We start from the raw sequence: 12,305 nt of genomic DNA on the forward strand, positions 1-12,305 counted from the left end.
TTTTGTTTTCTGGGCATCTGTGCCTCAGCAAACATGAATTCTGGGTAGAAGACGTGTGAATGAGATCAGTAACAATGAGACACATGATGTCAAGTTCTGTGTGAAAAAAACATCCTTTAAGCCGCGCACACACTTAACAACTGTAAGGCCGATTATGAATGTAAACTGATACTTATGACGTCCACCCTGCTGAAAAAAACAGCATATGCTGGTTAAGGTAGGTTTTGGAGCTGGTATGCTGGTCCATGCTGGTCCTGGAACAGCATAGGACCAGCATAAGACCAGCATAAGACCAGCATAATACCAGCATACCAGCTCCAAAACCTACCTTAACCAGCATATGCTGGTTTTTCAGCAGGGCAGTCAGAGTCAGTTGCGTTCAGTCAGCGATTACAGTCGGTGTTTAAATTGTAAGTATGTAAATCTGCCCTCAGTTGAAGGAAACAGTCTTTGTGTGTTGAGCTCAGTCCTAGAATGTTTCAGCTAGTCATTAAGTGCTAGTCATTAATAGTTTATCTTTCCATGTTATTATTGTTTTAGATGCATATGTTCCAAAAACGACAAACAACTCTTCTCTGATCGTTCCTCTGGTTCTGGTTCTTGTGGTTCTGATCATCGCTGGACTCTTATTACTGTTTTTCTGTAAGAAGCGACAGTCTCGAGGTAAAACTCATTCTTCTTCAGATGCAGAAATTCTCCATTTATACCGAGTTTAAAACACAAAGATTTGTTTTTCATATCTGTCGCCACCTATTGGATACAAATACAAAATACAGATATCTGATGATGTTTGAAAACATTTACACAAGACGTCAGTGTTGAAATGTAATATAATGTCATTAATTTAGGATGCTTGTTTTTATCAGGCAGTGATTCGTCATCTCAGACTGGACCAGGAAAACATGAAGTGGTGAGTCCAGTTACTGTATAAAATGAGATTAATGTCTAATGCCTTCCATCCTGAAGATCTTCAGAGCTGTAAATAATTTCTCTGTCTCTCCTCAGGTTTCTCACACTGGTTGTGATTATGAGGAGATTAAAGACACTCACAAACAATTACCCACAAGCCCCTCTGATTCCTCTGCTACAGTTGAGAAAGCCACTGGAGACTCTCAGCGCTGCATCACATCTGCTGAGGATCTGAATTACGCAGTGGTGAATTTCCACAAGAAATCAGACTGTCCTGACAGTGTCAGTATCAGGAATAACCAGGATTACAGTGAATACACTGCTGTCAATTATCTCACTGCTTGATGAGCCACAGCAGAGAATATAAATGAGCTGAATGTTTTGTTTTTAGGATTAGGCTTCCATGTTTGGTATTTTTGTTAGTAATAAAGTCACTTAGTGATGCTCTTCTGCTGTATATTGAAGCCTGCTGTATATTTTTGTGAGTCAGTTGTGAGTCACCTAGTCCTTGGAGAATCGTTTGAGTGTATTTTAATTGATTGTGTTGGTCATAAACAAAATATGGAAATTCTTATCTGTTAACCTTTTTCAGTCTGAACAGTTGAAACTCTCATAGCTATACATTGTCTATCATAACTCTCCATTTGTACATAAAATCTCAAAATTGTACATCTGTAAATGACATCTTAAACTGTACACCTGCAAATAACATATCCGTACATTCATAATAAATATTGTTTGCGTTCTATATTCCTATCACTGTAGCCTACTGTATAGAATTTAAATTTAGTATTTTTTATAATATTAATATTGTTATATTTCATTTTATTGTGTAATTCCTATGTTTATCTGCACTGCAAGCTTCAAGCCTGTGCATCCCATTTCTCCCCAGATTCATGGTGGATGAGTGAACCATGGAGTTCTCCATCTGTTAAATCGAGGTCACCACCTTTGCCGCTCAAGATGGCATTAATCAATGTTTGTACTCTGGTCAATAAAACTTTCATTCTGCACAATTTCTTCACTTCAAAGAACTTGGATTTCCTATTAATGACTGAAACCTTGTTTAAAGAGGGAGACTCGAGTCCCTTTTCTGAACTCGTCCCTCATGATTGCACTTTTTTACAATTTCCAGACGTGGAGGAAGACTCGCTGCTGTCTTCAAATGCAAGTACATTACATGCATCATCCCAGCTGATGTTTATTCTAGCTTTGAGGTACAGCTTTTTCAGATAGATCTGGTATGTCCAGTTCAATGTGTTACTATCGAACCCTCGAATTAACAACGTCTTCCTAGATGAATTTACAGATCTATTAAGAGAACTGGTTCCACTCTTTGATAATATCTTGGTGTTGGGTGATTTAATATTAATTTGTGTTGCCCCACTAAACCTCTGGTAAATGATTTTAAAAAATGATTTTGTACAGTGGGTGCAAGGGCCTACACATGCCCGTGGTCATATGTTGAATTTGGCTCTTTCACATGGATTTTAAATTTCAGACATTGAAACCAATGACATATGTTTTTCAGACCTAAAATCTGCACTATTTTCTTTAAAAACTTAACTGATACGATGGAAACAGAGTAGTTTGCATCACTGGATGCATCACTAAACTTAAATATTAATATTAAATTGAAGCATCACGAGAGACTCAATATCTGTAGTGGTTACAGCCCTGAATTACATTTAAATGCTATTAAATGTTAAAACCTCTTTACAGTTATTGCTCTCAATATAAATACATTATTTGTGTCACACGTATAATTCTAAACTTAAACTGAACAACAAATGTTTGAGTGAAATGAAAACTTTCCTCCATTCATGAGTTCAGCTCTGAAACATGAGCAGCGACTCTCCTCCATCTTCAGGAGATCAGACTGATCAACACTAGATGGAGCCGCTTGACTGTCAGTCCTCGAGACTTTCACACTCACTTCAGGTTTATTTGTGTCACTCTTTCGTGGTTTGTGGTTTTCAGCAGGTTTTATCTGATGTGTTTCATGTGTGTCCCTGTGGAGACCAGATTCACTGAAGCAGTAAAAGAGTCATTCAAACAAAGATACGCTGGAAAACTCAACAGATGGTGAGGTTTATGAATGAGAATTCACTTATATATTTATTGATATTATATTTAACTTATTATGATATTTAGTAATTAAATGGCAAATGTCATTCAAACTGAAAGACAAATGATGTGTACTGAACCTTAAATTTGTCTCCATGTTAATGATGTTTGGATGATTATTAAGTTAAATCTTAAAGTGTAATTGATATTCTCACTGGTATAATAATTAATCAAAGAGATACATGCATTTATAAGGTAACCATGTGAACCGCTGCTGTTTGTGACCATCAGATGTCACTGTCCAGTGTCTTACTTTCACTTTCACTCTCTCTCAGAGGAAGTGGGCATCTCCGTCACATTCAGCACTTCTTGTTAAACATGTAACCAGGAAAGAAACACTCAAAACTCATCTGAACACACATCGAGAGCTTCAGAAGAACTGAATCTACTAACAACAGAGAAGATCATTTAATAAGAGAGAAGAATGAAGATCATCTTGACTTTCACTCTGATGATGATTCCTGGTAAGAATCTGAACTCAGAGTAAATCACTAAAAACAGCACAGATTTGATGAGGAGAGTCTTTCACTTCTGTTGAATTTACTTTTTTTTTTTTTTTTTTTTTTTATATATAAATTTGAAAGTGCATCTCCGTTCATTATCATAAATATGTTAGTGTATTTTAATGCTGGTTTGTTGTAGGTGTCGTGAGCTCCATCAGTGTGACAGGATATTCAGGAGGAGGAGTCACAATCACATGCAAATATGATGAAGAATATACAGCATATATAAAGTATTTTTGTAGAGGACAGTGGTCAGACTGCACAGACCAAATCAAGACTGATGAGAAAGATAAATGGGTTCATTCTGGAAGATTCTCCCTGTATGACGACACAAGATCAGCAGTCTTCACTGTGACCATCAGAGATCTGAGAGAACTGGATTCTGACACGTACTGGTGTGGAACTGAAAAATTTGGAAACGATTTATACACTGAAGTGAATCTGAAGGTTATAAGAGGTGAGTAACTGAGAGCCTCAAACCCATGATGATCTCCACAACATCACCATACTCAACACTGACTGTAATTACTGCCGTTCATAAAAGACACCATCAACATCTTTTTTTACATTTTATGTAAGATTTACACTCATAATCTTGACTTGCATTCATAAATGTTGCAGTAAAGTGAGCAGATATGTGTTTATATTGAGAACAAAATGACAAATTATCTGGATTTGTGTTTAACATATCAGCAAATCAGGAGTGTGAGAGGATATTCAGGAGGAAATGTTACTAATGTTACTACCATGTGAAATATTTCTGTAAAACTGCAGCAGATCAATGTTTCACTGTAATAAACTCTAACAGAGCAGCAGAATGGGAACAGGACAGACGATTCTCCGTTCATGATGACAGATCTGCAGGTCTCTTGTGTTCAGAGATCTAAATGTCGATGATTCTGGAAAATACAGAATTACAGTCAAAGCTTCTGAAGACTACAGTTTCTTCTCCGAGTTTAGTGAGACGCTTTCAGTCATTTATTCATTGTTTGACAGAATCCATGAATATATCTGGTAAGTCTAACATTGCTGCACTTTATTTTGATCTGCAATTAAAAATAATTAATTTCATATTACTACAGTAAAGCATTAGTGTGGTAATTTGGACACAGTATTACTACAGTGTTTTAACTGCAGTTAATGGTGTTCATCCAGTAACATTATGTAGTGTATTATTCAGTGTGAAATCATAGGCTTAAGCTCCAGAAACTCAAACAAACAGCTTGCAGATCTGTTTTCTAAGTGTCTGTGTATCAGCAAACATGAATTCTGGGTAGTGAGTGTGTGAATGACATCAGTAACAAGTGTCTGTATCATGAGAAAAGTGTCAAGTTCTAGGTGTGAAAAAAAAAAAGAAAAAAGAAAAAAAAAAACATTTAGAAATTCATTGTTTTATTGTTTTTTAAAAAAAGTGATTGATTTATCTGGTCAGACAGATGTGCAGTAAACAGAGTTCAAGATGAACATTTACCATTTTTTTTTTTTCTGTAAAGCTGCTTTGAAGCAATATTTAATGTGAAAAACAAACTAAAAATAAAATGATCTCACTCTTAACTTTTGTTTTCAGACTGTAGCATCTAGATTTCTGATTTAAAGGTGAAGTGTTTATTTTATGGTCATAGTGTCTTCAAACACAATTACAAATTACTGTTTTCAAACAAGTTTCAAACACTGATGACTATCATTTCATTGGTCAGACAAACTGATAGTCCCGCCCCAAAATCACTCCATTGGTTATTGTGTGGAGCTCAGTCAGACTGACCAAATAACCCATTTATATTATCAAGTTGATTTAATCTTTGTTTGTTTGTTTGTTTTACTGCAATAGACAATAAATAAATAATTTAGTCAGAGAGCCTTTACATTATACAAGGGGAAAACTATTAAATATCACATTGGGGGAAAAAGGGAAATAAAATGAAAGAAACAATAAATCTATAAAAACAATAAATCTAATCGATGGATCAGCTAAAGGTGCCCTAGAAGTGATATTTCACAAGATGTAATATAAGTCTCTGGTGTCCCCAGAATGTGTCTTTCAGCTCAAAATACCCCATATATATTTTTTTTATTATACCATATTTAACTGCCTATTTTGGGGTGGAATTAAAAATGTTCTGATTTGGGGTGTGTACACCTTTAAATGCTCGTGCTCCCCGCCCCCAAGCTCGCGACTCCATTAAACATTGCATAAATAATACTGAAGTTCACAATATAACTCTCAAAATGGATCTTTACAAACTGTTGGTGATGCAGCGTATCAGATCACGTAAGTATGGCATGTATTTTGTAGATGTTTGCCAACATTTGATTCTGAATGAGTTTGATAGTGCTGCACGGCTAACGTGGCTAAAGCTACACACTGTTGGAGAGACTCGATAAGAATGATGCGTTTATGAATTATACAGACTCTAATTCAACTGAACATCTTACCACCTATCCCCATCTCATTCAATTTAATTAAAAGCCCTTCCTTCATAACATATCATATGCCTTTTCTGTCAAAAATAAATAAATAAATAAAATAAAAAATGTTGCCAAGACATAATATTTACTTTTCTTTATAATGCTTTTCACATTTCATTCTCCAAACAAATTATAGGATCCATAGTTGTTCGTCCCTTACAAAAACCACTCTGATAAGGGGAGAAAAGTCCTCTGTTTTTCTATTTCGTATACTAACCTTTTAGTTATGATTTTCTCCATGAGTTTGCAAAGGTAAGATGTCAAAGCTATTGGTCTATAATTTTTAACTTCTGTTTTATCCATACCAGGAACCTTTATCCTTTCCCACAGGAACTATTACTGATTTTTTCCAACCAGTATCCTCCCTTGTTCCCATATTTTGTTTGTCCCATAAGTATAAAAATCACATTTTTTTTTTTTTTTTTTTTTTTTGCTACATCAGACAGTTGTTCAATCATTTTATTATTGCTATTTTAAGTTCAAACAATGTGAACTTTGCATCAAGCAGACTCTCACTTATCCCCTTTATTCCCAGTACTTCTTTGTTTTCCTTAAATATCTTTGCTCTCCATGATACCTTTTCATTAGATTCTGAGAGCTATGTACTTTAACAAAGGTTTTTGCAAGCATTCCTGCTTTCTCCTCATTAGTTATTGCTTCCATACCATTATTTTTAAGCACAGGCAAAGAAAAGTCCCTTCCAATGCCTCCCTTCTTCCTAATTATTCCCCATATCTTACTAACCTGGATTCCTGTCCCGACATTACTGCAAAAATCTCTCCAATATATTTTCGTTTTGCTTGTTGTATAATTCTTTTAACTTCCCACAAAGTGTTATGAGTATTGAAGTCTCCACATACTATAATTTGGCCATTTCCCACCTCATATATACTATCAAGCATCTCTCTCTATAATTACTACCTTGTTGAATGAAAGTAATCACTCCAATTGCAGAACTTCTATTTTACGAACTGCTGTATAACCATGAATTATAAAATCAAGTGATGGTTTTAACCAGGTTTCCTGTATACATGTGATGTTTGGTTTAACAGATAATTCTTCTATGAAATGTTTTAATCTTGTCCATTGGCAATTAAACTTCTGACATTCCAATGTAAAATGGATAGTATCATCAATGCCCTCCTCCTCCACCACATGTTGACAGTGTTTCAGATATCTCTGCTGTTAGTGCTGCATTAATTAATTCGACTGATAGCTTCTCTATCCCTATAGGTACTCTTCTGCAGCTTTTGTGATTATCTTGATTCTCTCTGTTCTACTGTTTATTTGTGCTGAGCAGCTGATAATCTTCCCCTTTGTGGTCGTGTTTAATTTAAAAATGGCGGATTTGAGCTGCTCTAGTTTTGACATCAGATGCCAACTGTTTCTGTGTGTCATGTGTGTAGCACCAAAAAACCTTTTAGAAACACGACCACGAATGATTTGGAGGGCAACAGTGCCAGATTAGCAGTCAATAAGCTTTAGCTTTAGAAGATTTTTATTTCACAATGAAAATCACAGATCCACTTTCATTAATTAAAGAAAAGAAAAAAATATTGCATTGGCTTGTAGTCACCAGCAGGTGGTGCAAAGAACACGCAAAGTATGACATCTTCACTGGGACAGACTTATTTATACTGACAATATTTATACTGCATTTCACTTAAGCTCCAGCACTGATCTATCTTGTACTTTAAACTTGACATTGTGCAGTAGTAAATACTGTTAAATTATGTTCATCATTTGTAAGTCACTTTGGATAAAACCATCTGCTAAACAAATAAATGTGACTCATGACACTCCTGTCAATCATTCAGAGCTCCACCCACAGAGAGACAGATCAAAGCTGTAAAATAATTTGCCATTTGTCCAAAACACTATGGCTCCTTCATCACATACTGAAAAAAGAAAGACAGAATTAGAGAATGAATACATTAATATTTAATACACTTTAACTCCCGGGTTGGTATAAAATGACTTGAGTTACTTTATCTTAAACAGTAAATTATATTTAGCGTATCAGGTCTTCATCATTAAATCATAGTGTGTTGACCCATCACACCACAAACTATAATAATAACTATATTAGCATCTACAACAATAGATGCTTACAATAAAGATAAGATAACCACAACAATAGCTATATTAATGTCCACACCAGTGGACGGTTTTCACGTTTAGTTCTGTTTAGTTTCTGTCTGAATGGACTTTCAGTTTGTTGTCTTTTATCACGTGTTCCTTTGTTCTATGTTCCCACCACAATCTGTCACCATGGACACTAATCATCATCATCAGCTGTTCGTCATTTGAGTTAATCGTCTGTGTCATTATATAAGTTGTTCCCTGTCCTGCACTCCTATGTGTTTACACTACCTGCCTGCCTGTCATTGTTGGAGTTTGATATTAAACATTTGGAACTTATCTTCTGCCTTTGTCTGCTTTCCTGCAAGCACCGTTACAACGGTACTGTAAAGATAACTATAACAATAATTATATAACCGTCCAAACCAATATATGATAACTATATTAGCGTCCTCACCAATGAACAAAACTATAACATTAACTTCGCATTACATTTTCATAAATAAGCTCAGTCAGCTCAACATCACCAGCTTGACGTCTCACATGATGAAGTATGGATTGAATCATCTTTGTAATTAAAGAACAAAACAGAAAATACACAAAATACATAACTATATTAGTGTCTACACCAATGGAAGATAACTATAACATTAACTTACTGTTAAATTTTCATAAACAGGTTCGGTCAACTCAACATCAGAAGCTTGACGTCTTGTATGATGAGGTCTGGAACGATTCATCTTTGCCATTAAAAGAGAAAACAGAAGGAATAACTGACACAATATAAAGTCACAACAGCATTCAGACTTTCAATCTTTTCATTAGTACATTTCCCTGATCAGTAAACTAACCATAACCAAACTCATTTTTCTCACCTGAGACTCCAGTGTGTCATTTCTCTTTTTCATCCTGCTTCTCCTTAAAAATATGGGAAAATATTTCATATATCTTCATTGGTCAACTTTGTGTAGAATTATTCTTATTCGTTTCTATGATGAAAAAAAGTCTAGAATACAGTTAAATACCTGCAATAAAATATTACAAACAGCGTCTTACCAAACGAGCAACATCGTAAGGACAACTGCAGCTCCACAAACCACTCCAATGGACATGTACAATATCACCAGATGTTCTACAAAAAAAGTAAATTAATTTGCATCACTTTAGAAAGAGTAAAGTAAGTTTATGAGCTGCTCTACCTTTAACAGTCACAGTTACAGCGTCTGATCTCTGGGATCCATGTTGATTGTGAGCCTGACAGTAGAAGCGTCCACTCTGTAGTGCACTGAAACTCTGTCCAGATCCAACAGCTGAGCTTTCATTCTCTTTAAACCAGCTGAAGTTCAGAGCAGGAGGGTTTGAATCACTGCTGCAGATCAGAGTCACTGAATCTCCTGACACTATTTCACCAGATCCATTTATCAATACTGAAACGTTCCTGGGAGGATCTAAAACGGATACAATTGAAAATGTTGGAAAATTGTGGATTTGGATGTGAACAATGTGCAGATGATCATTAACTCACACATGACGTTTAAAGTCACAGCATCAGAGTATTTCTCTCCATGTTCATTGATGGACTTGCACTTGTATTCTCCACTGTCATCAGAGCTGATCTTTGAGATGTTGTAGATTCTTCCAGATCCTACAAACGTTCTTCCTTTAAACCAGCTGAAGTTCAGAGCAGGAGGGTTTGAATCACTGCTGCAGATCAGAGTCACTGAATCTCCTGACACTATTTCACCAGATGGACTGATGGACACTGAGACGCTCTTTGGTGCATCTAAAAGGACAACAATTAAATAATCTCATTCAAACACAATCTCTATTTTTTATTTTTTTTAAAGTACAAATGAATCTGCACTCACACATGACATTGAGCTCAACAGCAGGAGAGGTGTGATTGTGTCCGTGTACAGCACAGCTATATCTGCCTGCATCCTCTCTTCTGACTGACTGCAGCAGGAGTTCATTGTTTCTGTCTCTTCTCTCAGTTAATGGCTGTGAGTTTCTGTACCAGATGAATGTTGCTCTGTCAGTCAGAGTGCAGCTGCTTTTACATGTCAGACGGACTGAATCTCCCTCTGTCACTCTCTCAGGAGACTCCACCTGAAGATCTGAACACAACACACACATTATATCTAGTGATGCTGTCATACACTGATTATTATTCAACATAATGTACAGAAGAAGAGAGAAACCTCACCAAAGTCACCTGTGAATGTAAGAGTCACTCCTGGTTTACCAATCCATTTACCATCAGGTTTATCAGTGATGAATCTGAAACAGTACTCGTGTGAATCCTTCAGTGTCACATGACTCAGTCTGATGGTGCAGTTCTGCTGTTCATCTCCCAGATACTGAAGCCTCTGACTGTATTCAGGGTCCTTAGACAGATCTGGAAACTCTCCTGTGTCCTCTTTATCTTTTGTTTTGGTCCAGAACACTCTCATGATCTGATATCCAGTAGGGTATGTATAAGTGCAGCTCATTATCACTGATGAGTCATTTAGTGCACAGATGTGTGAAGGACTGTAACTCACACCCCAATCAGCACTAGAAACCCCTGAAACACAGAATTCATAGAGTGAAGAAAACAGCATCTGCTTTTGTACAAAGAATGTTGGGGAGGGAAATTGCTTACAGTTTCCTCTTTAGTCATTCACTCACCGTGAATCATGAGCAGAAAGATCAGAGGAAGAGGAGGAGCCATTCTGACTGACATCAGAGCAACACCTACAACAAATGAACAGTGGCTTATTTCTGCTGTCATGAATCAGAAGTTTTAAACTTGATTTTAGTCTACTTTTTATACGATAATACATAATAAGCATGTAAATATTATCATTAGTTCACTGCCTGTGTCGGTGGTGGTGTTTATTGAGGTTTGGTTTAGAAATACTGTGTTTAAGCTACTTTATCACACATTCTCCATTTTCTCAAGTTTCTTTTTTCCAGCTAGTGCAAATCGAGCCCCATCTACAATGCAAAGTGAACCTTATACACACAATAAAACACACACAATCCTGCTCTAATCGCTGCAAAACATGGCCAAACACTAAACACTTACACAACCACTACAATAAAAGAAGCAGAAAAATGAAGATTAAAGAAAAATCCATTCATTTTATCATGCTTGTCCTCAAATAAATGTCTTGAAGACCAGCTAGAATTTTAAACACCGGTTTATGATGTAATAGTAATCCACGATAAAGCATTTTAACCAAAGCTGTATTTATTGACTGAGCTCAGAAATCGTGTTAAATATATTATTAAACAACATTTTATTTCCAAAAATTAGACCAAACAGTGTGTTTAGATCAGGGGTTCTCTACTCTTTCCTGCAGATTTTTGCTCCAAATCTCATCAAACACAAGCTAATCGAGGTCTACAGGTCTACTAGAAAAATATAGGCAGTGAATTTGATGAAGGTTGGAGCTAAACTCTGCAGGAAAGTGGATTTCGAGGCCAGAGTTACATCTTAATATACTGTATATATCAGCTCACACCCCTTCATGTTTTCACATTTTCCACCGTATGCTAAAATACTTTCAATTTTCATTCCAATCTACACTCCATACCCCATAATTACAACACAAACAGCAGCTTTATACATTTGTCAAATTCACACCATTAAAAAAAAATAAAGTTAATTTAACAGAAAGCTGTTTGATGATAATGAATCTAAAGAACGATTAGTAAATGATGCTCTTACCTTTTTTGCCAGCACTAAAATGACCGGGTTGAAACAGCACTGGGTTTCTTATACTCTGAAACACGTGGTTAACACCTTATGTTTTAACATGTGGTCTTATTCATGACACTTCACTTAGTGTTGGTTTAGTTTATCAAGTCAAAAGAGTAACATCACAGAGAACACATCAGACTAAAGACGTAAAATAAAAGTTAAACTGAGAGAAACTCTACACCGGTTCTCAGAGATGCTCATGTTATGTTTTCAAACTTATCTGCATCTTCCTAAAGAACCAATAATATAATTTCTTCATTGTGCTTTTGATAAACTTCGATTAGCAATTTGGTAATAAACAATAAGAACTTGCTGATTAAGTACTAGAATATTACAGATGCTTCCTCTGAATGTCTAAACATCAATCTTATGAGATCTTCTAAGCTTATTTTTCTAATAGTGGCCATGTGTCACTTCATAGTGTCTGATTCTCTGTTGTCTCTAACTGTAAATATAGTCATATAGATACA

General features: G+C 35.8%; 2 protein-coding genes across 4 annotated transcripts in view; one reads left to right on the forward strand and one right to left on the reverse strand.

The window, feature by feature from the left end:
• The window catches only part of LOC127497565 (uncharacterized protein DDB_G0271670-like), a 149,089-nt gene extending 145,282 nt beyond the window's left edge, over window positions 1-3,807 (forward strand). For 2 of the 3 annotated variants that reach the window (XM_051867858.1, XM_051867775.1), the window contains exon 8: window positions 1,006-1,925. In XM_051867858.1, coding sequence (XP_051723818.1) covers window positions 1,006-1,254 — 249 coding nt within the window. In that variant the 3' untranslated portion in view covers window positions 1,255-1,925. Of the gene's footprint in view, window positions 1-1,005; window positions 1,926-3,678 lie in introns of those variants that run through there. The other variant, XR_007925836.1, reaches the window with a different exon arrangement.
• A 3,720-nt stretch (window positions 3,808-7,527) lies between these two features.
• LOC127500450 (B-cell receptor CD22-like) overlaps window positions 7,528-12,305 on the reverse strand; it is a 101,791-nt gene continuing 97,013 nt past the window's right edge. The window contains exons 11-12 of the mRNA XM_051871550.1: window positions 8,747-8,827; window positions 7,528-7,903 (exon numbers count right to left, since the gene is read on the reverse strand). Of these exons, the coding sequence (XP_051727510.1) occupies window positions 7,883-7,903; window positions 8,747-8,827 (102 nt within the window). The 3' untranslated portion in view covers window positions 7,528-7,882. The remainder of the gene's footprint in view (window positions 7,904-8,746; window positions 8,828-12,305) is intronic.

This window comes from Ctenopharyngodon idella, chromosome 1 (assembly GCF_019924925.1).
Source record: "Ctenopharyngodon idella isolate HZGC_01 chromosome 1, HZGC01, whole genome shotgun sequence".
In the NCBI taxonomy this organism is placed as follows: Eukaryota; Metazoa; Chordata; class Actinopteri; order Cypriniformes; family Xenocyprididae; genus Ctenopharyngodon; species Ctenopharyngodon idella.